Source organism: Protopterus annectens, chromosome 3.part1 (genome assembly GCF_019279795.1).
Source record: "Protopterus annectens isolate FY-2018-M chromosome 3.part1, PAN1.0, whole genome shotgun sequence".
NCBI classification, from domain to species: domain Eukaryota; kingdom Metazoa; phylum Chordata; order Ceratodontiformes; family Protopteridae; genus Protopterus; species Protopterus annectens.
Window position 1 is genome coordinate 1059885125 of NC_056732.1, and position 25607 is coordinate 1059910731.

Sequence of the window (25607 nt, forward strand, 5' to 3'; positions counted from 1 at the left end):
TAATTAGATTGTTAATAGTAGACCAGAATTTTTTTGGTTCTTTATTGGTGGATTGTTGTAGTTCAAAGTAAAAATTATTTTTATCTGTTATGATAGCTTTTTTGGTACTGTTTCTGAGCTCTCTAAAGGTTTGATGATCTGTTGGGTTTCTAGAGGAACGCCATTTATTCCAAGATTTATTTCTGAGAATAATTTTATGCTTAGTATTGGAGGTTAGCCAGGGTGCTGTCTTAGTCTTTGTTCTAATAGTGCGACTTGGGGCATGTTGATTTAGGATTGCAAGGAATGCTGAATTGAAGTATTCAACGGCTTTGTTAAGTGTGAGGTGTTTTAGAGGGGTCCAGTTATATTGTGAAAGTTCTGTTTGAAACTGTTCAGGAATAAAATTTTTTTTGGAGTATAGTGTTTTGTGAGTGGTAGGAAAGTTTAGGTTAGTTTTGGCTCTGACTATGTAAATGAGGGAGTGATCGCTAATGTCGTCAGGAAGGATGCCAGTTTGGTAGTTTTGTAGGGGGGAGTTAGTAAGGATCCAGTCCAAGGTGGTTTCTTTTTTGCTTTTTTTGTTGGTTCTGGTCGGACTATTAATGAGTTGTTTAAAACCATTAAGGTTTATATGAGAGGTAGGGTTAATATTGCTACATGATATCCAATCAATGTTAAAGTCCCCAAGAAATAGTGTTTCTTGAGGAAGTTTGTTAGAGATTTGTTCTAGAATGTGTTCTAGGGTAGGGATGTTATTTCCTGGGGATATATGCACAGATGATGTTTATTGCTTTACTATTGTTGATTTGTATTTTTGAGCAAATTATTTCAGCATTGTAGTTTTGGGAGAAGGAAAGGTCAAGAAGAGTAAGTTTTAGGTTAGTTCTATATATAATTGCTACTCCTCCACCTTTCTTGGTGGAGCGATCAAGTCTTACAATGCTATAACCAGGTGGGGTAATCTCAATGTCTTTAATTGCAGGTTTTAGCCAGGTTTCTGTTAAGCATAAGATGTCAAAGTTGTGTATTTCAAGTAGGGCATGGAGTTGACTAATTTTGTTGCAGATGCTACGTATATTGAGGTGGGCAATGGATAGTCGGTTAGTGGGTTTGGAGGAAGAGGGAGAGAAGGGTTTGGTATGATTTTTATGTGTTGTGGTTTTATTATTTTCTGGGCCTGGGTTGGGGTGTATGTCGCCATCTTGTAGTAGAAGGAGTACTGTAGCATATCTTTCTGGTTTAAATTTTTGGAAAGTTTCAATAATTTTTTTTGTTTTTGATTTAAGTAGTTTATAGTGTAGTAGCCTATGGTATTTGGGAAGAATGTATGTAGTTTCTGAGGAGGTATGTAAGAAGGAAGAGGATTGGGATGTTGTGTCTGTAGAGGTATGTTTTGAAGGAAGTGAGAGAGAAACAGTTATAGAGTGTTCGTAGGAGGTTAGGAAGTAAGTAGTCATAATTGAGGAAAGTAGTAAGAAGGAGATAGCTATTTTCAGTTGTGACTGGAAGATAGTCATAGTCATGGTGATGTAGTAGGTGTTTTGCTAAAAAGTAGGGGTGGGTGTGGGATAGTTTAGTTTGATTATAGGTAGGGGTGGGAGTGGTTTAGGGTCGTTGCGTCTGATTGGTGGGAGTAAGTAGGGGGTGTGGTGAATGGAGGAATAAATGTAGGAGCCCTAGGGGTGGGTGGGATATGGGGTAGGGTGGGGGGGCGGCCAGCAGAAGTAGGCTGAAGACAATCAGTGAGGAGGAAGACTCTGTAGGTCGTTCTAAAGGTAGAGGAAGGTGAACAATAATAAGAGGTTAAAAGGTAGAAATGCAGGAGGAAACTGGAGATGATAGTTATAAGGATGTCTTAGGACAGTAAGAGATAATATATGTGAGCCGAATAAAGGCTGGGAACAGAGGTACTGGGGCAAAGATGCAGGGTAGGTTAGAAGAGAGAGTGTTGAAAGGTAGTGATTTAGAAAGATAAAGTATGAGGACGCCACCTAGTGGGCAGCAGGTATATAGCAGGGGATAGGTAACCTGCAAGGGGAGAAGGTCTAGGCAGGGAGAAGGATTGAGTATAGAGGGCCAAGTGGGTAGTATACAGAATGGTGGGAGTAGTGGGGGGGGGGTCCGGCTGCTGGCTAGGCTACCTGAGATTCAACTGAAGTTTTAACATTAATATATGAGGTACAGTATCAATACGTACATTCAAAGCCTTTCCCAAGGAAAGGTAACACTTGTAGTTGAAGGGTAAGTGTCTTAGTTTACACTACTGTTCAAAAGGACCTGGCTGGTGTTATTCAGGTGTTTGGTGTAGGACCAAGCTGGAACACAGTGATTCAAAGCCTTTCCCAAGGAATGGTAACACTTGTAGTTGAAGGGTAAGTGTCTTAGTTTACACTACTGTTCAAAAGGACCTGGCTGGTGTTATTCAGGTGTTTGGTGTAGGACCAAGCTGGAACACAGTGATTCAAAGCCTTTCCCAAGGAAAGGTAACACTTGTAGTTGAAGGGTAAGTGTCTTAGTTTACACTACTGTTCAAAAGGACCTGGCTGGTGTTATTCAGGTGTTTGGTGTAGGACCAAGCTGGAACACAGTGATTCAAAGCCTTTCCCAAGGAAAGGTAACACTTGTAGTTGAAGGGTAAGTGTCTTAGTTTACACTACTGTTCAAAAGGGCAGTTTAAAGCCGTAATGGCCAAGGCTGCAGAAGTGTAAACCTTTTTGCCCCATCTCTCCAGTGCCCTGGAGTCCCTATCAGAGGGAGTAGGATTTATAGCAGTAGAAGCCTTAATGCCCTTGGGTCCCTATGAAATAGTGTCTGGATCCACAACAGGATTTTTAAAAAGGAACTTGTGTGAATCAGGAACCCTGTAATATCTGTCAGGTTTTCTGGGAGCAGTAGACAAAGAATCAGGGGCCAAACTAGATTCTGAAAAGGCATCATTAACAATGTCTAGTACAAGAGGTATACCTAAAGGCCTAGGCTGAGGCAGGAGTAAGAAATCCCTAAGCCTCTTTTTTGAATCAGAAAAATCCTGGCTTTTCCAGTGGAAATGCTCCCTTAGAGTATGTAAGGTCTCACCAAAAGAAAAATCCTCTGGAGGAGGAGCATAGGGAATAGAGTCCTCTGCATCAGAATCCTCATACATAGATAAGGGCAAATCCAGATCATCAGAAGAATCAGAAAAATCAGAATCCTGGTCATAAGATTCATAAACAACTTCAGTCCTAGGTCTCTTAGAAGGGGGAGGTTGGCTTCCCCTGATTAGAGTTATAAGATCTTCAGCCATTCTTATCATTTGTTTTTTAGGCATAGAGGCCTGAGCATGCAGCCTGGGCGTTGGTTTCTAAGGCATGGTTCGAGATTTTGGCCTAAATGAAGAAGGAGGCATCAGTTTAATATGCAAGTCCGTAGGCCTGAATACGCCCTCTGAAGCTGGTGCCTGCACAGTGGCTCCGGACCCATCCAAGGTAGAAACATCCGCAAGTTCCAGAGTTGAAGCATCTTGCGGCATACCAGACTCCAAATGGGTCTCAGTAGAGGCCTGCGAGTCCGAATTAGCGGGTATCAGAGCTCCTCACTGAGTACCGGTGAACTGGCGACTGGCTTAGGAAAAGCGTTGCCGGCAGCTTTGGACCTCGGCGGCCTGTCTCTGTCTTTATCTTTGCGTTTTTTTGGAATCCCGGTAGTCGGGTGGCTAACCAACGACATTTCTGGATAATTAAACTGAGAACCGAAATATTTAGAGGTGAAAATATACAGATGACGGATAGTGCGCTGATTAAATAAAGCACAAAACCGACAGCAAGGTCCGTCGTGGTCAGGGCCTAGGCAAGGAATGCAGTACGAATTAAAATCTTTGTGAGGTATTTGCTTTCCACAAGTAATGCAATTATTAACTTTTACTGACTGGTAAGGAGCAAGAAAAAGTTTCCCCAACGGGGTCCTTAGCTTTAGTTGAAGACTTCGGTTCTGAAACTCGAAAACGAAAATTTCAGGAGTCGGCCGACCGGCACTTGCAAACTGCTTCTGCTTCGGGCACCGCACGGCAAGAAAAATTGATGTAATGGTGTCGGCTGCATGTTTTACACCCCTGACGACCCAACGCCATGGAAGAAGGGACAGCAACCGACGCAGGACCCAAGACTCCGTCAGTCAGGCTGACTGAGGACCACTGCAAGCAGACAACCCAAATGTAACGACTGCAACAGTGAAACATGAAGAACATCAAGCTTAGATTTTTTTTTTTCAGGAAGCAGCTAAAACGGCAGTTGGTTTTTGACAGATCCAAACTAGTCCTTTGAAACACTATCATTTTGGAAAGTTTTATAATGCTATTGGAAGGGACTAGAGAATTATATTCCTTTCAAATAAGTTTTAAGTAAGGAAACTCTCCAAGGCCTTCTTGCAAATCCACATAGTCATATCATTAATTGCTAAGGGAAACAGAAAATCAATTTTAAAAAGAAATATCACACCTAACAGCAACATTCCTCACATAATTTTCTTCAAAAACAAAAGAGCACATTGTGACCTTTTCTTTTGAAACTGATGCTTGTCAGCAGGGAGACAGACTGGGAGAGAGAGACTGACAGAAACAGAAAGGGTAGAGTGGTGGATGATTGGAAAGTAGTGTCTGACAACCTGGGGCAGTTTTACTTGCTGAGCTGTCCAAATGCCTGTGACATTAAGTATTACTGAAGACGGACCTCTTTTTATCAGCTCATAACATTAACATATGTTAAGCATTTATTGTTTTGTTTGGTTTATTAATAAAGTCGAAGTTTGTATATTTTGTGGCTCCAGGTGCTTCATTTATAGTGTTTGCTTCTCTTCTAATACCTTTTTGTCCAGAGCGATTGGAAGAGAAGAGCAGACCAGCCAAATTGCTGTTAGTAGACAGCCTCCATTTAGCTCAGGCAGCATTGATTCTCCCTACTGTTAATCCTAGTAAGAACTGAACCCTTTCTGTTGCCTTAGTTTTTGGGTCTTGTGTCATAGAACGATGGGGTCACCTGTACACCCCAATCTGTACTCACTAAGTTTGACAGCAGGGATGGTTTAGCACTCAAGGCATGTGTTTTCAGAGGACATACCCCACATATTAAGGGAAGCTGGAAAGTTTAGTGCAGGAAGATCATAATAGCTCAATGTGAAACATTCCCTGTTGCTGCTAAAAAAATAAAGGCCTGACGAGAAGTTTCTTGGGTATCAGTGAAGTTGTATGTTTCGGTCATTTTGGTCTGTCTGCCCTAGGATTTCCCTCTGTACTCCAGTTCGTATTGAGGTGCCTTTTCCTCTCTTTTTTTACTATTGGAAGAGAAGCTTATAGAAATAAATGTGGTCAGTTTTCATTGAAGGCATCTGTTACTAAGTATTCCATTGTTGGTGCCCTAGTGCAAAACTGCTCAAGATGTCTGTTGGCAAAGAAGTATTCATCAGTACCTCACTATATGGAGAGATGATCTGAGAAACGTATACTAATTCCACTCCATCGATAAACAGTTTTGACAGTTCAGAAGGGAGGATTCCTTTCTCCTTCTAAGGGATACATGAATTCCAGACATAGAGTCTTGTGATAGAGGACTACTCTTCAGTGCTTCAGCTACTAAAGTACCACAAACCTTCATATGCAAAAATAGTGGCAAAGGGAGCAGGAAAGCCTCTGCAAATGGCACAGGACCTGCCTCCTACAAAACAGGAACTCCTCATCCTCTGGGAATGGAGAATTTATTGAACAGTTCCCCTCAGAACTATCAACATTGAGGAAAGTTAGTCTCTCTCTCTCTCTCACACACACACACACACACACACACACACACACAATTCTGTAGGACTTGGTACCATCCTAGGAGCAAGATTTTCTGCTGGTGTCTAGAAACTGGTAAGCATCCCAAACACTCAAGTAGACTCCTAAAAGTCTATGCAGCAGCTAAAAATGGAAACTCAGCATCTGCCTGCTAAGACAATGAGACAAAAGGAGACACTTACATAGAAATGTTTAATAATATAAGAGCATGAGGTAGCTCCTACCCATCACTGGTGGATGCAGGCCACTCTGGGGCTGATGGGGTCACTACAGCCTCACACACATTATGCATGGTCTCATGAAACTTCCAGGGCAGTGTCATTTCTGCCTCTTAATTTTGCCTAAAAGAAAAGTGTGGCTGCAGTAAGTCCTCTAGTTTCTCTTAATCCTGGCAGGTCCTTAAACTCCTGGCCCTGCTTTTCAGAACTGCTCTTCCTAAAGGTATCAGAATGTTCATCAAAGGGATATCAAATTTTCTTCCAAGTAAAACAAGCTCTGTGAACAAAAGCCTTCTGGTACAAGCTGCTTCTCTATGTACTGTTAAATGGAGCATTTTTCCCAGGGCTGTCATAAAACTTGGAAAGGTAGATTAACCTCACTGGAAAATGTTTAGTCAAATTGCCCAACAAAAAAGAATCAAAAATCAAAGAATTGTACCCATATAAGAAAGCATCAAGTCCCAGCTGGTTACTTATAGTTTGTTGCTCTGAAGGTCAGTTGGAAACTGTCTAACGTGTACCCCGAAAATGTTTCACATAGAAAACAAAAAATACAGTTGTGTAAGTAAACTTAACATAACAATAGATGTTCATATAGATCACCACTGTAGTAGCCTAAGCTACACAGAACTCATTCCACCAAGAATCAGACATTTGGACAGTATTCAAAGCTTTTGGGTGCCTTACATTCACTCATATGTCCAAGATGACACAACAGCATGCCATGATGAAAGTGGACATGACATAGCATCAAAAATTCAAAGCTTTCTTGCATCACAGAAAAGGGAGGCATAAGCCGTAAAATAATTAATTAGTTATGTGCTAGGAGAAATGGGAAATTTGTTTAGAATGCAGGCCTGGATCAACCACTTAACTCTTTTCATAAACAAGTGAACAGATGTATATTGTGGTTATGAGAACATCTGTATTAGCACCACACAATCTTCAAGTACCCAGACTTGAGACAATAGTCAGGGTCAGTGGAAAAGAAGACTGCAGATCCTTGACACAGTTTACCTGAATCAGGCAGTCATCCAGATAAGGGTAAACCTGGATGCCTTTTGTCCTGCAGAAGACATGTACTGGGGCCAGCCACTATAGAAATGTATGGGCACAGTAGACAAACCAAAGGACAGAGATGTGACAGTGTGTCCTACCTTCTCAGAAGCACAGATAGCTCTTGTGGGCTTTTGCAATACAAATGTGAAGGTAAGCATCATTTAGATCTAAAGTACTCAAAAACATTTGAGGGGAACAACATGGGCAGAAGCTTTCAAAGGATTAACATTTTGAACTTGGAAACCAATATAAACCAGCTTAGTCTTGAAAGATCCAAGATAGGCCTCCAGGTTCTTCTTGACTTGGAAAAGAGAACAGTTTTGAATAACATCCTGTGTCCCTTTAGGGACTGGATCTAGAGTCCTGAGTCAAAGACTTACCTGAGTGAAGGCTTCTTGTGGATGACCTTTTGGAATGGAATAAATACCCATTGATTTTGACAGTGGGAGGCAAACTGCAGTTTGTAGCCTCATTTTATTATGTTTATGACCCATTTATCCTGAGTAATATTTGTCCATTCTTATAAGAATAAGGAAAGTCTTCCCCCAAATTTTGAAGAAGCAGGGGAGGGAAGACTGAAAGGTGCAAAGAAGGGAAGGGATAGATATGGGAACTGGGGGGGTGCTTAACTGAGTCATGGTTGCTCCTTGCTGGGAACCTGGGGTCGGGACCCATAAGCCCTGTTCCCTTTGCTCAGCTTGCCATCTTTTATGCTGTTTTTATTGTTTATCCCTTCTGGTCCTTCTACCTCTGAGTTGAGAGCAAGTAAAGGACTAGGGCTTGGTAGGATAATTCCTGCTAAATGTCAGTGACTGAAACTGTAAAATGTCTGACAGTTGCATAGACCTAACCTTGTCCTCTAGGTCTTTTGAAAATGGTTTCAGCCTTAGGGCCAAAAAAAAAAACTTCTTGCCCAGAACTGCATTTAGGAGTTCAGACTTGACATGCTCTGGAAGGGGGTATTCCCTTAACCAAACATGCTTATGAATGACTGACCCACTGACCCAGAGGCAGTCTCCCTTGCTTGATAACTCTAAAGCATAAAAATCACAATGCAAAGAGTGCTTAGCAACCTGGAAACAATTGCAAATATCAAAAATTCTTTAGAGAGCTCCATTCTCCATCCTCTCCAGTTTTTCTTCATTTGGTCCAGAAGGGTCTCCAGAAACTTGCCCATATGGAACTAGCAACTGACTGCTCTCATGACCAGGGTGAGAGGAGTGTACAATGATTTGTCAGATCTGTCAAGGATGATCAACCCAGTGGAAGTACTCCCTCGTTTTATGTATAACCTCCCCATAAGTGAAAGCCTCAGGTGGTGAAGTCGAGGCAGGATTATTCAGACTTAAGCCTGTGAACCTGTGGAAACTTGGTCAACAGATGCCAATTCATCCTAATCAGTGTCAAAGGAGTCAATGGATTCCAGAGGGGAAATGTCCATCTTTCTTTTCCCAGGAAATAATCCTGTAGCAGGAGTTTTGACAGGATCTCACAATTTGTATGATGTCTTCAGCCAGTCTGAGTAGATCTTGCTAGTAGGGCTGGTGAGTTTGAGTCAAAAGGCATAAACAGTGGCAAAATGGAAGCAGCCTTTTTAATTCTGGTCTTCGGTTAGGGTCTGGGTGTAGCACTGGATTACTGAGGCCAAGCTATGAATGGGCAGCTATGGCCTGTGCTCACTTCTCTTATGCTTCATCTCTAACCTGGGAGATTCTGCTCTCCCACTCGAAGAACTAGTGTGGGATTCGACAGCTGAAGCTTGCAAAGTGATCCCAGACCCAACACATGATGCACGTCCTTTGACCTATGTGGACATGGAGGGGAGGCTGTTAGAATATTGGACTCTGTCGCCAGTTGGGACTGTGAAACCATCGTTTTCCTTCGACAATCATGAGTCTGGGTGATGCTTTTGACTGGCATATCATTATCATCTGCTACCCCAACTTGCTTAGGACTCTTCTCCCTTTGTCTACGAGAGGAAATCAAAGTCAGTGGAAAGTACAGTTGTGTACACTTACCATAAATGTAGATGTTCGAGTGTATTCACTGTTGCAGTCATCACATTTGGGTCATCCAGGACAACCCCCAAGTAGATGCCAAACAAGAGCAGTCCCAGGACTGAACCCTGAGGTACTCCACTTGTCTGGAGCTGGATTTGGAGTTGGCTACTTTTACAGTGTGGGTTCTGTCAGTAAGCCAGTTGGCAACCCATCGAGTGATGTAGGGATTAATGCACAGCTTAGTAAGTCTATATATGATTCCAGAATGGGGGATGGTGTCAAAGGCTTTGGTGAAGTCCAGATAGGCTGTGTGGACCGCCTTACCCTCGTCCACGGCTCTGGAGACTGATTTGAAGTCAGTCAGGTTCAGGAGACAAGATCGGCCCTTCACGAACCCAAACTGGATGGGGTCCAGTGTTTGAAGGTTGCTAATGTCTTTATTTAGAAGTTCCATGATAATACGTTCCATGGCCTTGTAGATCACGCTTGTCAGACTGATGGGGTGGTATTTCCCAGGATCCAAGGTGGATCCCCCCTTGTGGAGTGGGATAACTATAGCTGTGAGCCACTCAGTGGGCACAAAGCCTGAGGTGAGCCTATGATTAAACATGACACTTAGGTGAGGTGCCGTTTCATTTTGTCGTTCATGTAATATACAGCCCAGGATGTCATCTGGTCCCATGGATGCTGTATTCTTAGCTTTGGAGAGTGCGTTTTTTACCTGTGTGGCCGTTATTACCAGAATTTGGCAATCTAACCATATTGAGATGGGCCGTTTAGGGGGTAATGGGGGGGGTGAAGTTGGCACTGAATTGATCTGCCAGGATATTGGCAATATCCTTGGGATCAGTATATTTAATGCCATTCTGTTGTAGCTCTGAGCAGATCTGAGCATTGCCATTTAGATTCTTGACATAGTTATAGAATGCCTTGCGGTTGTCTTTGAAATCTTTGGCAATTTTATTTTCATAACTAACATTGGAGGATTTTATGAGGGATCTCAGCTTCTTACTGAGGCTGGTAAGGGAGTTTTTGCATCCTGGGATTTTCCTCTTTTCTGCAACAGTTTCTTCCTTTTGTTGTAAAGTTTGTTTATGGCAGGGGACCACCAGATTGGCTTCCTTTTTTTGGAGGAGACCATCTTGGTTTTATTTGGGATGGCACAATTCATGCACGAGTGGATGTGCTCGTACAGTGCCTTAGTGCAGGATTCAGCAGTCAAACTTTCAGTTCCCATCTGCATGGGTGTCATGAAGTTTGTCACTTCTGACTTGAGTAGCATAAAGTTGGCTTTGGAGAAATTTTTTATGGAAGTTTCCTTACTGGGGGGTGGGGGTGGGATATTGAGGGTGATTAGCTTATGGTCAAACCTGACCGAGGGGGTGACCATAGGTGTAGAGCATCGATTTCCCATGTTGGTAATGACCAGGTATAGGATAATGGAGCCCCTGGTGGGACTTTGGATTAGTTGATCCAAGGCATTGGAATTTATGAATTCCAAGAACCGTTGGGCAAAGTTGCTGGTACACGAGTAGTTTTCCCAGTTAATGGCAAAGTAGTTGAAATCACCCAGTATTAGGGTGTTCGGTTGTATCTTAATATTTTCCAGTATGTTTAGAAAGAAGTAGTGAGGATCTATACATATGTGTGTGAGTGTAATTATATGTATGTTTACACACATACACACACAAACAAACTCTGTCATTCCTGGCTGCTGTGTTTTACAGACATGTTGCATATTAACCAGCAAATGGTATACATTAGCTTGGGTGTCCTCTTTTTGTTGTTTAGCTTTTTATGTGCACATTTTATGTATTTATTTCATTGGAATCATAGGAAGTTCAAAGCTGCTGAGTCTTGACACAGTTATGCCTTGGCAGTTATCACTTTGACTCTACCTTCCCTCTCAAGGAGGTCTAAGCCAGGCAAGTCTGGTGTGAATTTATGAATACCCATCCAATTATCTGGTTCCTGTTTGAAGGAAGATAGTGCATTGTGCCACTTTACCTGCAGGGGGAAATCTATTCCAGAGATGAGGGAGATGCTGAGTAAAGAATTTGCCCCTATAATTTGTTAATATAATAATTTGGTAATGTGAGTTGTCAAGGGACCCTTCACTGCCAGTTGTTCAGTAATATTACTCAGAGTATTTGTTGTATGCGAGGTATTCATAGGTTCATAGGTTAGTACTAGGCTAACTGCCCTTGCGAGCCAATTGTCCCTTCTGAGACTCAAACCCTGCATCTCATGTTTGTAAGGCAAACACCTTAACCATTAGGCCACTCCCCGTGAATATGGCTTGCAGCTGAACAGCATACTCTGCACAGTATGGCAGAGCAGTAGTGCTTGTTCATTATACAATTCAGAGACTTGCATAATTTTCATTCCTCTGAACTGTGTTAAAGCTCTCCTCCAGACCTCTATGAATCATCATTCATGTAGGTTGCGTAACTGCCGAGTAGAATGTAGCCGTGTAGTGCTAAGCTGAAGATCTAGAGTCTGCTTAGTTAGAGAAACTAAATTCCCTACTGAAATGAATGTGTGCAGTATGATTAATAGCTGCAAGCACCCTTCATGAAAGTTGCATAATATGACTGTATGAGATATTGTACAACTTTCCTATTTTCAAGGACATCTGTGATATACAGAGGCCTAATATGCATATGCCATGCCCACAACCTTGCTGCTTACCTGTGAGTCACTGTGCACCTGAGCAGTGAGGTCTTAGTTTTTGCTGACATACAGACTGAGGCTTAAGAATTGCTTTACATTTGCATAATGTGCAGAGTCACGCAAAGCAACCTTCTTTAATATGTAAATAATTTATGAATACCACCTCTTGTTTCAGCACAGAGTGATTTCTAGAAGCATAAAACAATTTGGCATCCACATTTTGTGATATATCTGCTCATCATTCTGTATACTATACAAACACCCATGTTAGGGACCTGACTTACACCAAAAAAATTAAAAAAGACTTACTGAAGTTTGGGATAGGTAACTCAACATAGTCCCGGCCTATGGAGTAAGTTAAAACTACAGGTCAAGATAAATACTACTTTGTGTACTTTTAAGGGAAGTTGTGATGACTGGATGGGTAACAGATTTACACCAGGTTATCATGCATGGTCCTGGTTGATTTTAGAGGTTGGCACTACTAAGCAGTCATTAAAGAGTCTACTTAAAGGTGTATATGGCTAGACCTCTTGCAGTTCTTGTGATTACTTGACTAATATTGTTCGTATGTTCCTGTCTGACTCAGCAAGTCATCACAGTGAATTTGGCATTTAAAGGATAACTGCTTTCACATATTAATGCATTCTTATAATGAGAATGCTTTTCCATCCCTTTAATTTGACCTTGAAAGCATCACATACAGTATAAAGAAAGCATGCTTTCCTTTATGCACATCTTCCAGAGACTAACTGTGCACCATTTGATTCTCCTGAGCATTTCTCATTGTTTGCTTTTTGGAATTTTTTGGAGTATCCAATGCATCATTTCCCCATGAACTTGTGATTTCAAAGAATTAGTAAAGTTACCTTGCTTGTAGGTTTGTTACCATACCTGAAGTGCTTTGTCACACTTGCATGACTTACCATTTGCATCTGTGTATGTGGAGCACAAACAATTAGGACCTTCATTCTAATTGCAAATGTTTTCTGTGTACTTCAAAAAGAAAAAAAAATCAGTGACATCAGCTCCAGGAACACATGACACAGCCATAGACTTAAATGGGCAGATGTCTCCAGGGAAAACCCTACATTTATTTGGGCCGTCGTTTCAGAAGAAGTTTTACAAAACTGTTTACTGAAAAAGCAGCCCAAATAAATACTGGCAAACTATGGAAAAATGCATCACAGCACTTCTCATCAGATGCCAAGATGCAGCTCTTCATTGTAACAAAACGCACAAATTTTGTGCTTAAATAAAAAACAGCATTTCACTGTCTATAAGAGAATGTATTCACCACCCTATTTATTTGATTTAATTTCTCTTGTTTTTTGAGAGTTCTTCCTTGGGCGGCAGCAGTGGTGCAGCAGTTAGTGTCATCTCACAGCAAGAGGTTCTCTGGTTTGATTCTTGGCTGGGGTGCCTTCTATGCAGAGTCTGCATGTTTTCCCTGCTGTTGCATGAGTTTCCTCTGGGTGCTTCAGTTTCTTCCCACATTCCAAAGACATGCAGTAGGTGGATTGGACACTCTAAATTGGCTATAGATGTGAGTGTGTGGTACAAATGAGCTACTGTGGTAGGGCTAGCCACCCGGAGGTATAAACCATGGCTCGAGATTATTGTCACTGTTGAAGTGACACCTCGACCCCATGTAAAATGGGAAAAGAGGTTGAGGATGGATGGATTGATTTTTTTCCTTAAAACATAAAGGTAGGTGTGTGTGTGTTTTTTTTGTTTTTTAAATCACAAAGTCATGTTTTAGGTGAACTGGTGATCTTGCAAATTCTTGTAAGCTTGTGTGCCTTCTGTGAACACAAGCTTTTTTCTGTGAGTGTATCCTGTGATAGTCTGGCATTCTACCCAAGAATAGTACTCTGTCTAGCAGTCACTGGGTACTGAGATATAATGAATCTCCCATGTCATCCTGTAGTGAATGAAATAGGTATTGGATAATGAATGCACATCTGATATATGTTGGGTGTGTATATTTACATTCATTTGTACCAAATAAATGCTAATCTGTTAGTTCAAATTTAAAGTAAGAAAGAATATTTCATACTCTGTTCTACTTGAATGAAGCCAAAAGGGTCAAACACCAACATCATTACTACCACAAAGCATCCAGTGACAGGTAAGGTTTGATATGTTGTATTTGTTAAGTAGCAGTTTAAAAACAGGTTATTGTGCTAAGGTCTTTGAACTTAATTTGGAACTGTAACCAGAGCATAACACAATGTGTATTAATACCTTCACATGTATGAGTAAATCAGTCACTCATTCCTTGAAATTATTCTTGATCCAACATTCTTGTGTTTTTTCTTTTGTGTAGGAAAACAGTTTAAGTGTGCTGTGTGTGACTACACTACAGCCCAGAAGCCACAGCTCCTGCGACATATGGAGCAACATGCTTCCTTCAAGGTAAACATGATCTTTGTTTTCTCTGATACCCTGTACAGTTTATATAAATGCATACAGATATTGACATTAATTTTAGTAGTCACTACATTTGCATTTATTTTTGATAGATAGCCAAGATAGACATAACACATTCATAATATACTACCGAACCCTCATATACTTGTAGAAAATGGGAAAAGGTTTTTTGGTTTAGTAGAAAATGGCTGCAGTATTGCAGTCTTTTGGGTGAATATTTTTATTTATTTATTTTTACATTTGTTAACTGGGAGAGTCCAACTGGACGAGGTGCATTTACAGTGGTGGCCCAGGGAGAAAAGCTCCACAATTAGATACAATCCTTCTTTGTATTTTCGGCTTTTCCCGGTTAGGGATTGCCACAGCGAAACTCCGGTCCACTAATGATTGGCAGTCGATTTTTATGGTGCCGAGTTGCCAGCCTGACGCCCAACCTTCAGCGAAGACACACCCATTCACGTATGTCTTTCGGAGGCCACTCGACTGTGGAGAGGACATGCAGACTCCACACAGAAAGCACTCCAGCCGAGAATCAAACAGGAGAACCTCTTGCTGTGAGGTAACAACACTACCGCTGTAACACCGCAGATCACAATTAACAATAAATAGACAGACAATAATAGCAGAGACATACATAATAGCAATGGTGAGTTAAAACTGTCCTAATAAAACATGAAATAGATACAAGTCTATAAGTCTAGAGCTTATTATCTTGTATGTCTGTAGTAGTAGATTAGGAAGAAGGCAAAGTGGAATAAGAAATGAAGTGATCATTATGTTATACATAATATATATTTTGAATGTTTGAAAAGTAATTAGACAGTAAGAGTAATGAAGCACATTTATTGCAAACCTGCATGCGTTTTTGGAAAACTGAGAAGCACAATGAAATGTTTTGCTGTTACAGCTTTAATAACACCTGAAATGAAGACATTTGTGCATTTCTGAATCTCTCATCTGTGCAGAAATGTAATATGGGTGCAGTCCTAAAGGTAGTTATCAAAACAGATTGGGCTCTGTACTAGATGGAGCTAAACATATGATCTGATGTTGTCGAGCTAGGCTTTTATCCATAATGCTCCTCTCACATTACCTCAGATCTCATTTACCTCTTTGTGTGTCAGACACATTCAACCACTCTCAAGCCTTGGCTTAAGATTTAAGGGTACTTTTCCGTTATCGGGTTAAAAGGTCTTATGACCACGGTAACTTCTTATAGTGGCATTCGCATGTAATTCACTGTAAACAACAAAAAAAGAATTCACTGTAAACAACAAAAAAGTAACATGTGAACTCCACTACTTTATAGTCTTCTCTTACTTGTGTAAAATAATGGTTTACAGTCCATTAGTCATTTAGAAGAGATCTTCTTAGAAACTTTCTTTCCCAATGTAACTGGGGCAAATGACAAGAACAGAATCTATTGTGATGGACTAGGTTCTACGCAAGTAGAATCAGCGATGACTGTGAACATGTAGTTCACTGCACAAGTATTCTTCTTTATGGGTGCCATTCGGGACAAATACTAGCAATTGAATGATTGATTTAGATGAAGCCACTGGTGGCTACCTTGGGGATAAAAGAAAGATTTCTTCTTAGAGAAACTTTTTATGAGTGATTAAGTACAGTACAACCGATATGATATGAAGCTTCAAATTTCTCCTTACAGAAGTGACAGCAACTAAAAAAAAAAAAAACTTTACCAATACACCATTTACCAAAAAGAAACAGGCATAACCAGGGCTTGCTAGCTTTGGTTGTATTGCAGCATGGAGTAATCCCTGCTGCTGGCATTTGTATTAACATCAGAATCAGAGTGTGGAATGTGCGCTGTCATTGCTCGTTTGGAAGTACCATCCAATTTTACTTGTTGTGGGGGGGGGGGGGATTGATCAAGTCCATATGACAAGTTATACAGACTGACTCGTTACAAGGCAGTAAAAAAAGGGTACTTTGTCTTCATGTATGTTTCTTTGTCTTTCAAAATAAGTGGTTCAGGGCTATGCAATGTGCAATCATTGCATGTGCGTTACACCTGTTGCCTCGATAACTTTTTCCTTCATTTTTCTCTTGATAAGGTCCTTTTTCTCTTCTAGTAAATTTCTTCTTTTCAATTTCTTCTCTACAGTTGGTAGTCCTGTCATTGTACTATTGTTGGTACTCCCCCTTTACCTTTTTTAAGGTAGTCCTCTTTAACATAGTTGGTATTTTCTCTTTTTTCTGTTTATATATATGTATATGTATATATATATATATATATATATATATATATATATATATAATATATATATGTATATATAAAAGCTTTATTTCCTGTTTTGTGTGTGTGTGAGTGTGTGTTTGTGAGTGTGACTATTTAAACCTCTGCTCATTGTGGCAGAAAATGGTGTCTCTCCAGCCAAATTTTTGAAAGGCACCTCAGGTTTTAAGAGGTGACTTAAATGGCAGGGCAAAATGCCCAATTCCAACAGGCATACATTGTGTGTATACTGTCTAGACAAAGTTTATTTGCAAGAGAATTGCTCTTTCTGTCATGGTTTCTCTTGCAGGACTCTTACAGAACATAAGAAGAAGCTCATTCTAAAAGGCCTTTTGAAGAGCGACTTTGAAGAGGCCATTTATGTGTCAAAAACAGAAGTTAGTTCATCTTCTTCATCATCTCCTTCCTCCAGGAAACATCCTTCTTCAGTTCCTAGCATTTCAGAACCTTCCAAGAAGGCTTCAAAGCACTCTTTTGGTGCTGATGAGTTCAGCGGCACCAAAAGTAGGACATGACTCGAAACCAAGAAAAGCTTGGGAGCCGACATTGGTTTCATCGGCTCCGACAGACAAACCGGTACAGAAACAACCACAATTTATCTTGATACCAAGATCTAGTTACTCTCCTTCAATTGATCCTTTTAAGGCTAGACCTCCCAGCCCCTCCATTGATGTCAGACCCCCTAGGTCTCCATTAACTGCATCAGTTCAGTCCACTAAGAGTCTCTCCGATGATGGATCAGCTACTTACAGCAAGGGGGTTGTCATTGGTTCCTAGCCAAGCTGGTGTCAGAACCAGTCCTACCACGACACCACCTGTTCCTCCTCCAATTCCTATTAAGACATTGGAGCCTTCGATTCTGACACATCCAGCGTCAGCTGTCTTTATTCCAGTAGCAGCTTGATCTCTGGTACCAAGAGCTGCCTTGAGTTCCTCCAGCCTTTCAGCACAGGAGGCCTCCCGGGATAGAGTCTCCTTGTTGGAGTCCGAGGTGCATGGGTCGGCTTCTTTAACTTTAGAGCCGTCCATGACCATTGGTGCTTCAGCATTTGCAGAATTGAACCAGACTTCTGTTTCCGGGCTTGCCTCCCCAGTGCGGGGTGGGACCTCAGTTCCTAAGGAGTCTATTTCGGTTCCAGGCTTCCATCCCTCTACGGGGGAGGGGGGGGCAGCTTTCTGAATCATGGAGAAGGCCTTGTCTATTGGGGACTCAGTCTGTGCCATCCCTGTTGGGACAGATCTTAACATCCCCTCATCCGGAGCTCCCATCAGTCTCAACCCCCTGGACAGAGGGCAGAAAAGCCCAAGGAAAGACTCACCTTGGTGGTTTCCTCTTCGGATACTTCCCTGCAGCATCCCCCCTGATGAAGTACCTGCGAAGAGAAAGTGCAAGAGGAAGCAGTTAGACTCCCAGGAGGAGTCTTTCACCGAAGATACTGACCTTGATGAAGGGGAAGGTCCCCCTAGGTTACCCCCTGATGTTTCCTTCGGGGACAGCCTGGAAATCTTAAGCTCTAGACGGGTTCAGACATAGCCATTAGAATGCATTCCTAGATGCACTTGTGTGATTTTGTGGAGCCATTTAAAACATCATTCATCAACACTCCATTTGATGGGTCATCCCTTTTTTGGCCTCAAAGACACTCTTGCCAGATGTGAAAAGAATGGGAAGACTCTTTCTGCTATGGGTGTACTTTTCTCCACTCCTCAGAGGCCCTACTCTAGGAACCAGAGAAGTGGGAGACTATGGTTTAGAAAATCCCAAGGACCCTTCCATGATTCACGTGGCAAAGACTTTCCCAGGGGCAGAAGGGGAAGTAATGGAAGATGCCGCCCCAGAGGCAGAAGTGGCCCACAGAACCAGGGGTCCAGAGATTCTTTTTCTGATACTTCCTACCAGCACCCCTGAAGGGAGGCCAGATTGCCGTCCTCTGGAGGCAGTCAGGGGATGACTATCCCTGCACCAGCCCGCCTGGCAACTAATAACTTCGGACAAATGGGTACAGGGAATAATATCCAGAGGTTACAAAATCCCACTATCCATACATCCAAAAACCCAGCAATACTCCCAGATGTTCCACCCAGTCACAGGGAAGCAGAAGCTCCTGAAATTCAAAAAGTGCTCGACAAAAAAGTCATCCAAAAAGTCCCACCAGACCAAATAGGATCCGGGTTTTACTCAAAATTGTTTTTAGTGCCCAAAAAAACAAGGGACTGGAGACTCATCTTGGATCTCTGCCAGTTCAACAAGACAGTATAGCAAACCAAGTTCCGGATGGTCTGTGTACATGCTTCCATGCTTGAAAAAGACAATTGGATGTGCTCTGTAGACCTCCAGTACACTTATTACCCCATAAAAATGGACAAACGCTCCAGGAGATGTCTTTCAAGAATGCAACTGCAGTCATAACATATGGGTTGTCCTGCCTCAGGCAGCCCTCGGTCGGCCGGATTCCAAAGTCTGGGTCCGGCGTCGGCTGGTGTCGCCTCCTCTCCGACGTCAGAGCGGCTGGAGTATAAAGGCATCGGCCTATGCCATCTTCTTCAGTCTTTCTTGCCGCGCGGTGCCCGAAGCAGAAGCAGTCGCAAGTGCCGGTCGGTCAGCTCCTGTGTTTTCAGTACCGAAGTCATCTAAAAGCTAAGTACCCGTTAGAACATTTTTCTTGCCTCAGCCGATGTCAGAACAAATTGAGAAAGTTAATAATTGTTTGTCTTGTGGTAAACAAATACCTCATAAGGACTTCCATTCTTACTGCCTTCCTTGCCTGGGCCCAGACCACGATGTCTCGGCCTGTGCTGCCTGTGCTTGCTTTAATAAGCGCACTCTCAGGCGCTGGGCAGAATTTGCCGAAGACTTTTTCGGTGAATCTTTCGCATATATTATGCCGTCGGATCAACCGACAACTCAATCTACCAAAAAACGAAAGGACCGGGACCGACATCCTCGGCCCGCGTCCACCACCGATGCAACTCCTAAATCCTCCGCTAGTGCTTTGGTCCCTTCGGAAGCGGTAATTCAACCGCTCCAGGCCGACGACACAGCGTTAACACGTCCTTCGGTCTCGGAGACCTCTCCGGTGCCGGTTGTTGATTTTCCTCCGGAAACCGAAGTTCTGGATCTAGCCGACACCATTCCCGTAGACAAGGTTACTCCTGCACGTGGGGCTGCAAGGCCTCCTGTATCCATGTCCATCAAGGCCTTTGCACGTGCTAAGGCCGCCAGCCAGGCCAAGGCCCATCCTAAACCTGCTGCTCAGGCCCCTTCTTCTGATAAACAGATCATGTCTCTGGCTGCAGATCTTATTTCTCTTATCAGGGGGTCTCAGCTTCACCCAGACAGAGGTTCTCAGCCACCTGCAGAGAAAAGGCCCAGAACTGAGTAGGCTGACAACCTCTCTTCAGATGAAGCCTCTGGGGATTCTAAGCATTCAGATACCCAAGAAGAATCCTTCCAGGCCTATGAGGACTCTGATGCTGAGGAATCAATTCCCTCTGCCTCCCCTCCAGAGGATTTCTCGTTTGGTGAAGTCCTGCACTCTATGAGGGAACATTTTAAATGGCAGGGTCAGGAATTCTCAGATTCCAGGAAAAGGCTATGTACCTTCCTCAAGCTTCCCCAGCACAGACCTTTAGCTATTCCTCCTGTTATGGATGTTTTGGATGATGTTTTCTCTGACTCCAGTGCTAACCCTGATTCTCTCCCCCCCTGCTCCTGTCAAGCCAGACAGATATTATAGGGTCCCTGACACTCACAAACATCTCTTTAAGGCCCACTCTGTGGATTTAGAAACTATTTCACAGGGCCCCAAGGGAGTGGCTACTTCCACTGCCAAGAATCCACTGCCAGCGGATAGGGAAGCTAGGTCCCTGGAGAGATGGGGTAAAAAAGTTTATACCTCTACCACCCTAGCCATGAGGTCACTTAACTGCCTTTTTCATATGTTCCAGTACCAGGATTTTTTACTGGATGATTTACAGAAAAAGCTAGCCTCTCCTGAGCCTATTGATAGAAAAGCATTGCAGGATCACATACATAACACTCAGCAGGTTAACAATCATTTTCTTCAGTGTGGTTATGATGCATTGGAGGCTTCATGTAGGGCAGCTATGACTGGGGCTGTGATACGTAGACATGCTTGGTTAAAAGATCAGCCATTGCCAGACCATGTTAAAGTAAAGTTACTTCATGCACCTCTGGAAAAACAGAAGCTTTTTGGTGCTAATGCACAAGATGTGTTGAAATCCATTGAGGAAAAAGCTAAGTCAGTACAGACAGTCAAGGATTTCCTCCAGGTTCAACCACCCAGGTTCAGCAGAAACTGGCTTTCAAAGAATTGGTCCTTCCCAGACTCTGACAAGTTTCAAAGGGGAAAAAACAGGCGTGCCCGAGGTAGAGGGCAATACCGAGGATCCTACAGGGGCCGCCAATGGCAACCTCCAAATCAAAGAAGTGGTGCAGGCAGCCCAGCTGCACCACAAGGACAATCACAATGACTTGACTTTCATTCCGCCTACAAAGGCTCAAAAAGAAGCACCTTTGGGCAGAAAATTATCCTTATTCTCAAAAAACTGGCATATCTTAACCAAGGACAACTGGATTCTGGATTTAATAGACAAGGGTTACAGATTCCACTTCCATACTTTACCAATAAGACAAGGCATGCCAAACCTGCCACATCATCAAAAGGCAGAGGCACTCACTCAAGTTTCAAAGCTGTTAAGTATAAAAGCAATAGAAAGGGTTCCTCCTCAGGAACAAGGCCAGGGATTTTATTCAAGACTGTTCCTTGTTCCAAGAAAAGAAAACAAATGGAGGCCTATACTGGACTTGTCTACTCTAAATACTTTTCTCATTGTGCCAAAGTTCAAAATGCTGACGTTGCAGCAACTCCTTCCCATGCTGGGCAAGGGGTCTTGGCTGGTCACTCTGGACCTCAAGGAGGCATACCTGCATGTCCCAATCAGACAAAGCTGCAGAAGATACCTCAGATTTCTTGCAGGGACAGAGCATTATCAATTCTCAGCATTGCCGTTTGGCTTATCTACTGTGCCCAGAGTGTTCACGAAATGCCTGGCATCAGTAGTGGCACACTGCAGACTCCAGGGGATTCAAATATACCCCTACCTGGACGACTGCCTCATACAAGCCGACAACAAACAAACCTTAATAGCAAACTTGGACTATGTCACTCAACTACTGCAGGCCTTGGGATACACAGTCAACATTCAAAAGTCAAGACTACTGCCATCCCAACAGATTATTTTCCTAGGAGCCAAACTGGACACAGAAACTCAAATGGCCTACCTCACAGAGGAGAAACAACAGCAGTTACCAGAGTACTTCAAAGGCCTAGCAAAGCTCTCCCAGCTGACTGCAAGGAAAATCCTGCAGGCCCTGGGTTTCATGGCATCTTGCATTCTTCTGATACCTTTGGCAAGACTTCATATGAGAAAGCTGCAACGGTACTTAAAAAGCTTATGGTCCCAACACAGCCAGAGCCTAGAGGATGTAATCCCACTCATTCCATGTCTGCAAAAAGAATTTTTGTGGTGGGCTCAAGCAAGTCAGTTAAACAAAGGCATGTCCTTCAACAAACCTCAAGCAGGTCAAATGATTACAACAGACGCCTCAGATCATGGATGGGGGGCGCACATGGAGGGCAGATGCATTCAAGGTCTATGGACACCAAGGGAAAGACATCTGCACATAAACCAAAAAGAGATGTTGGCAGTGATACATGCAATCGAGACTTTCGAACAAGCACTACAACAAGGACATTTGCTAATAAGGACAGACAACACCACTGTCATGTGGTATATAAACAAGCAGGGAGGCACTCATTCTTATCCCCTCTGCAGACTAACAATGATTCTCTGGGAAAAATCCCTGAGTCTGAAGATACATTTGCAATCCCAGTTTGTGCCAGGCAAGGACAATGTACTGGCAGACAAGCTGAGCAGAAATTTCTTGGATCCACATGAATGGATGCTGCATCCTCACATTTTCTCACAAATAACAAAGACATGGGGAATACCAGACGTAGATCTCTTTGCTTCTCACATGAATCATCACCTAGAAAAGTTCTGCACAAGGACCCACCATCCTATAGCCTGGAAAACGGATGCTCTTTCCTTCAGCGGGAATTCCCTAAAAATTTATGCATTCCCTCCTCTACCTCTGCTGACCAAGGTGATACTGAAGATCAAAGCAGAACAACCAACAGGCATTCTGATAGCTCCAGACTGGCCAAGGCAACACTGGTACCCATTGCTGTTGAGCATAACTCGGACCAAACCATGGCCTCTGCCCCTATGGCCCCTACTTCTAACAACACAATTACAGGACTGTCCATCAAAACCTGAAAACATTGCATCTGAAAGCCTGGAGGTTACCATGACTCCTTCCGCTATCTCTCTTTCCAAAAAAGTTCAAGAGATCTTACTGGAAGCACGCAGACCTTCCACCAGAAAAACCTATTCAGCCAAGTGGAAGAGATTCAGCATCTGGAATACCAACAGAGGTCAGGATACAACATTACTGAGTATACCTCAGATATTGGAATACTTGGCAGAAATGTTTCATACTGGACTCTCATATTCTTCTATAAAGATTCACGCCTCAGCAATCTCAGCAAAATACAATTGTGATCCACCAGTGTTTTCACATCCTTTGCTAAGGCAGTTCCTAAGAGGGATAAAGAATATCAAACCTCCCAGAAAATAGCCAGTACCTGCATGGGACCTCAATTTTGTTTTGGAAAAATTAACTCTTCCTCCTTTTGAGCCAGCAGCAACTTCAGAAATGCAATTTCTATCATGGAAAACGTTTTTTCTATTGGCAATCACATCTGCAAGAAGAGTCTCGGAGATACAGGCACTCATGGCAGTACCTCCCTTCCTCATTTTTCATCAGGACAGAGTTTCTCTAAGAACCAATCCTACTTTCATGCCAAAAGTAATTTCCAGGGTATCTCTAAATCAAGCTATTCACCTGCCTACTTTCTTCCTCAATCTGCAAAACAGGGGGGGAAAGCTGCTGCATACTTTGGACATACACAGGCAACTGCGTTACTACTTGGACAGAACTAAGGCCACCAGAAAGTCTGACCAACTGTTTGTAGCCTATGCTGCTGGAGTACAATGAAAAGCAATCTCCAAACAAACAGTTTCAAAGTGGATTGGACACTGCATCAGATTCTACTATTCTTTCCATGGAAAAGGTGTGCCAGCCAATATTAGGCCACATTCCACCAGAGCTATAGCCACATCCACAGCTTTCCTAAGAGGAGTGGCTACAAAGGACATTCTAGAGGCTGCTACATGGAGCTCCGTGCATACATTTACCAAGCACTACAACCTGCCCTTATACTCCAGATCCCGAGCAGGCTTTGCTTCGGCAGTCCTGCAGGGCATTTTAGCTACACCATCCCTTTCTTAGTTCCATCCACCCCCAGCTTGGCTATGGTATTCAACCCATATGTTATGACTGCAGTTGCATTCTTGAAGGACATAGTACAGTTTTGTACCTACCATAAATGTAGATGTCCGATAGATATGCAACTGCAGTCGGATTTTCCCACCCTCCTACCCCTCTGCAACCTTCTTTATGGGTCCACTACCCCTTCCTATTAGCTGGGGGTACCTCCTATGGTGTATCTGTTTATTACTGTTGTGCATGTCTGGAATTGTTTATCCATTCACCAAATTTAGCCTTCCTAGGAGGGCACCTGGCATCTGGGGCAAGAAACACTGAAGAAGATGGCGTCTGCCGATGCCTTTATACTCCAGCCACTCTGACGTCGGAGAGGAGGCGACACCAACTGACGCCGGACCCAGACTTTGGAATCCGGCCGACCGAGGGCTGCCTGAGGCAGGACAACCCATATGTTATGACTGCAGTTGCATATCTATCGGACATCTACATTTATGGTAGGTACAAAACTGCACTGTTCCTGCCCTTCTACCTGGGAGCCAGTCATTTCCAGTTCAGAGCAGTGCCCTTGGGACTCACCTCAGCCCCCAGGGCATTCACCAAGTGCATGGCAGTGGTTGCAGATCATCTCAGACTGCAAGGATTTCTGTTTCTTCCATATGTTAATGATGGGCTCCTCACTGCTACCACCAGGCATCAGAATGGGCAAGAGATTACACTCTGCATCTCTGTACATCTCTAGGCATCACAATAAATTACAAAAAGACAAATTTAAAGCCTTCTCAACAATTAGAATTCATTGTGGCCTAGCTGGACACTGTTACAGGAATTGCTTCACTTGCACTAGAAAATCTACAGAGCATCAGATCTCAGGTCGGACAAATTACCCAAAGCAAAAGAGTTCCGGCCAGATTAGTCCTACAAGCATTGGGTTCAGTGGCGGCCTCAATCACTCTTGTTCCCTTAACAAGGTATCACATTTGAATCTTAAAGTGGTTACTTGCCTCCCAGTGGTCTCTGATAATCAACCAGTGTCTTACCTAATTGTGAATACCAATCACTGCAAACAGGATCTTTCATGGTGGCTCCATTCCAGCAAAATTTCCTTGGGTCAACCATTCAATCTTCCACAACCCCAAGCCATAGTGACCACGGTTGCTTCCCAGATAGGGTGGAGGGGCATTATCTGGGAAAGACAGTCTAAGACACTTGGTCCCAACTGGAGGGCAACTTGCACATCAATGTTTTGGAGATCCTATGGTGGTGAAGGAGATTTTTCATCGCCAGGGTCAACCTTGCTGTGATCTTTCTGCGTCCCCTATGAACAGCAGATGCAGCAGTTACTTTGCCCTAATCCCACCTCTGGGGGAGTCACCCAGAGTTGCTCTTCTCCACAGTTGCCCCCCTGCTGGTCTTCTCTATGCCTTTCCCCCAACTCTCTTGACTTTGCATTTTCTAAAGAAAGCCAAGAGGTCAGATAACTCAATAATCCTCATTGCCCCCTTTTGGCCTTGACAAGTTTGGCTTCCCTACCTGTGGCCTCATCTTCTTTGGAGACCATGGATACTGGACCCAGCTCCAGACCTGCTGTTCCATCCAGGAGGGTATGGTTCATCCGAACCTCCAACATCTCAAGTTCACAGCGTGGCTTCTCCAGTTCCCTTTATTGCCAGACATCCTTTCCTTTCCTGTCCTCTCCTGCCTGTCAAATCATTGTGGCCCATCACAAGCCTTCAACTAGGAAACT

At 43.1% G+C, this 25607-nt stretch overlaps 1 protein-coding gene across 1 annotated transcript in view; it reads left to right on the top strand.

Annotated features, from left to right (window-relative positions):
* ZFAT (zinc finger and AT-hook domain containing) overlaps positions 1-25607 on the top strand; it is a 1471085-nt gene that overhangs the window by 852576 nt on the left and 592902 nt on the right. Inside the window, exon 11 of the mRNA XM_044067201.1 lies at positions 14065-14153. Within this exon, the coding sequence (XP_043923136.1) occupies positions 14065-14153 (89 nt within the window). The remainder of the gene's footprint in view (positions 1-14064; positions 14154-25607) is intronic.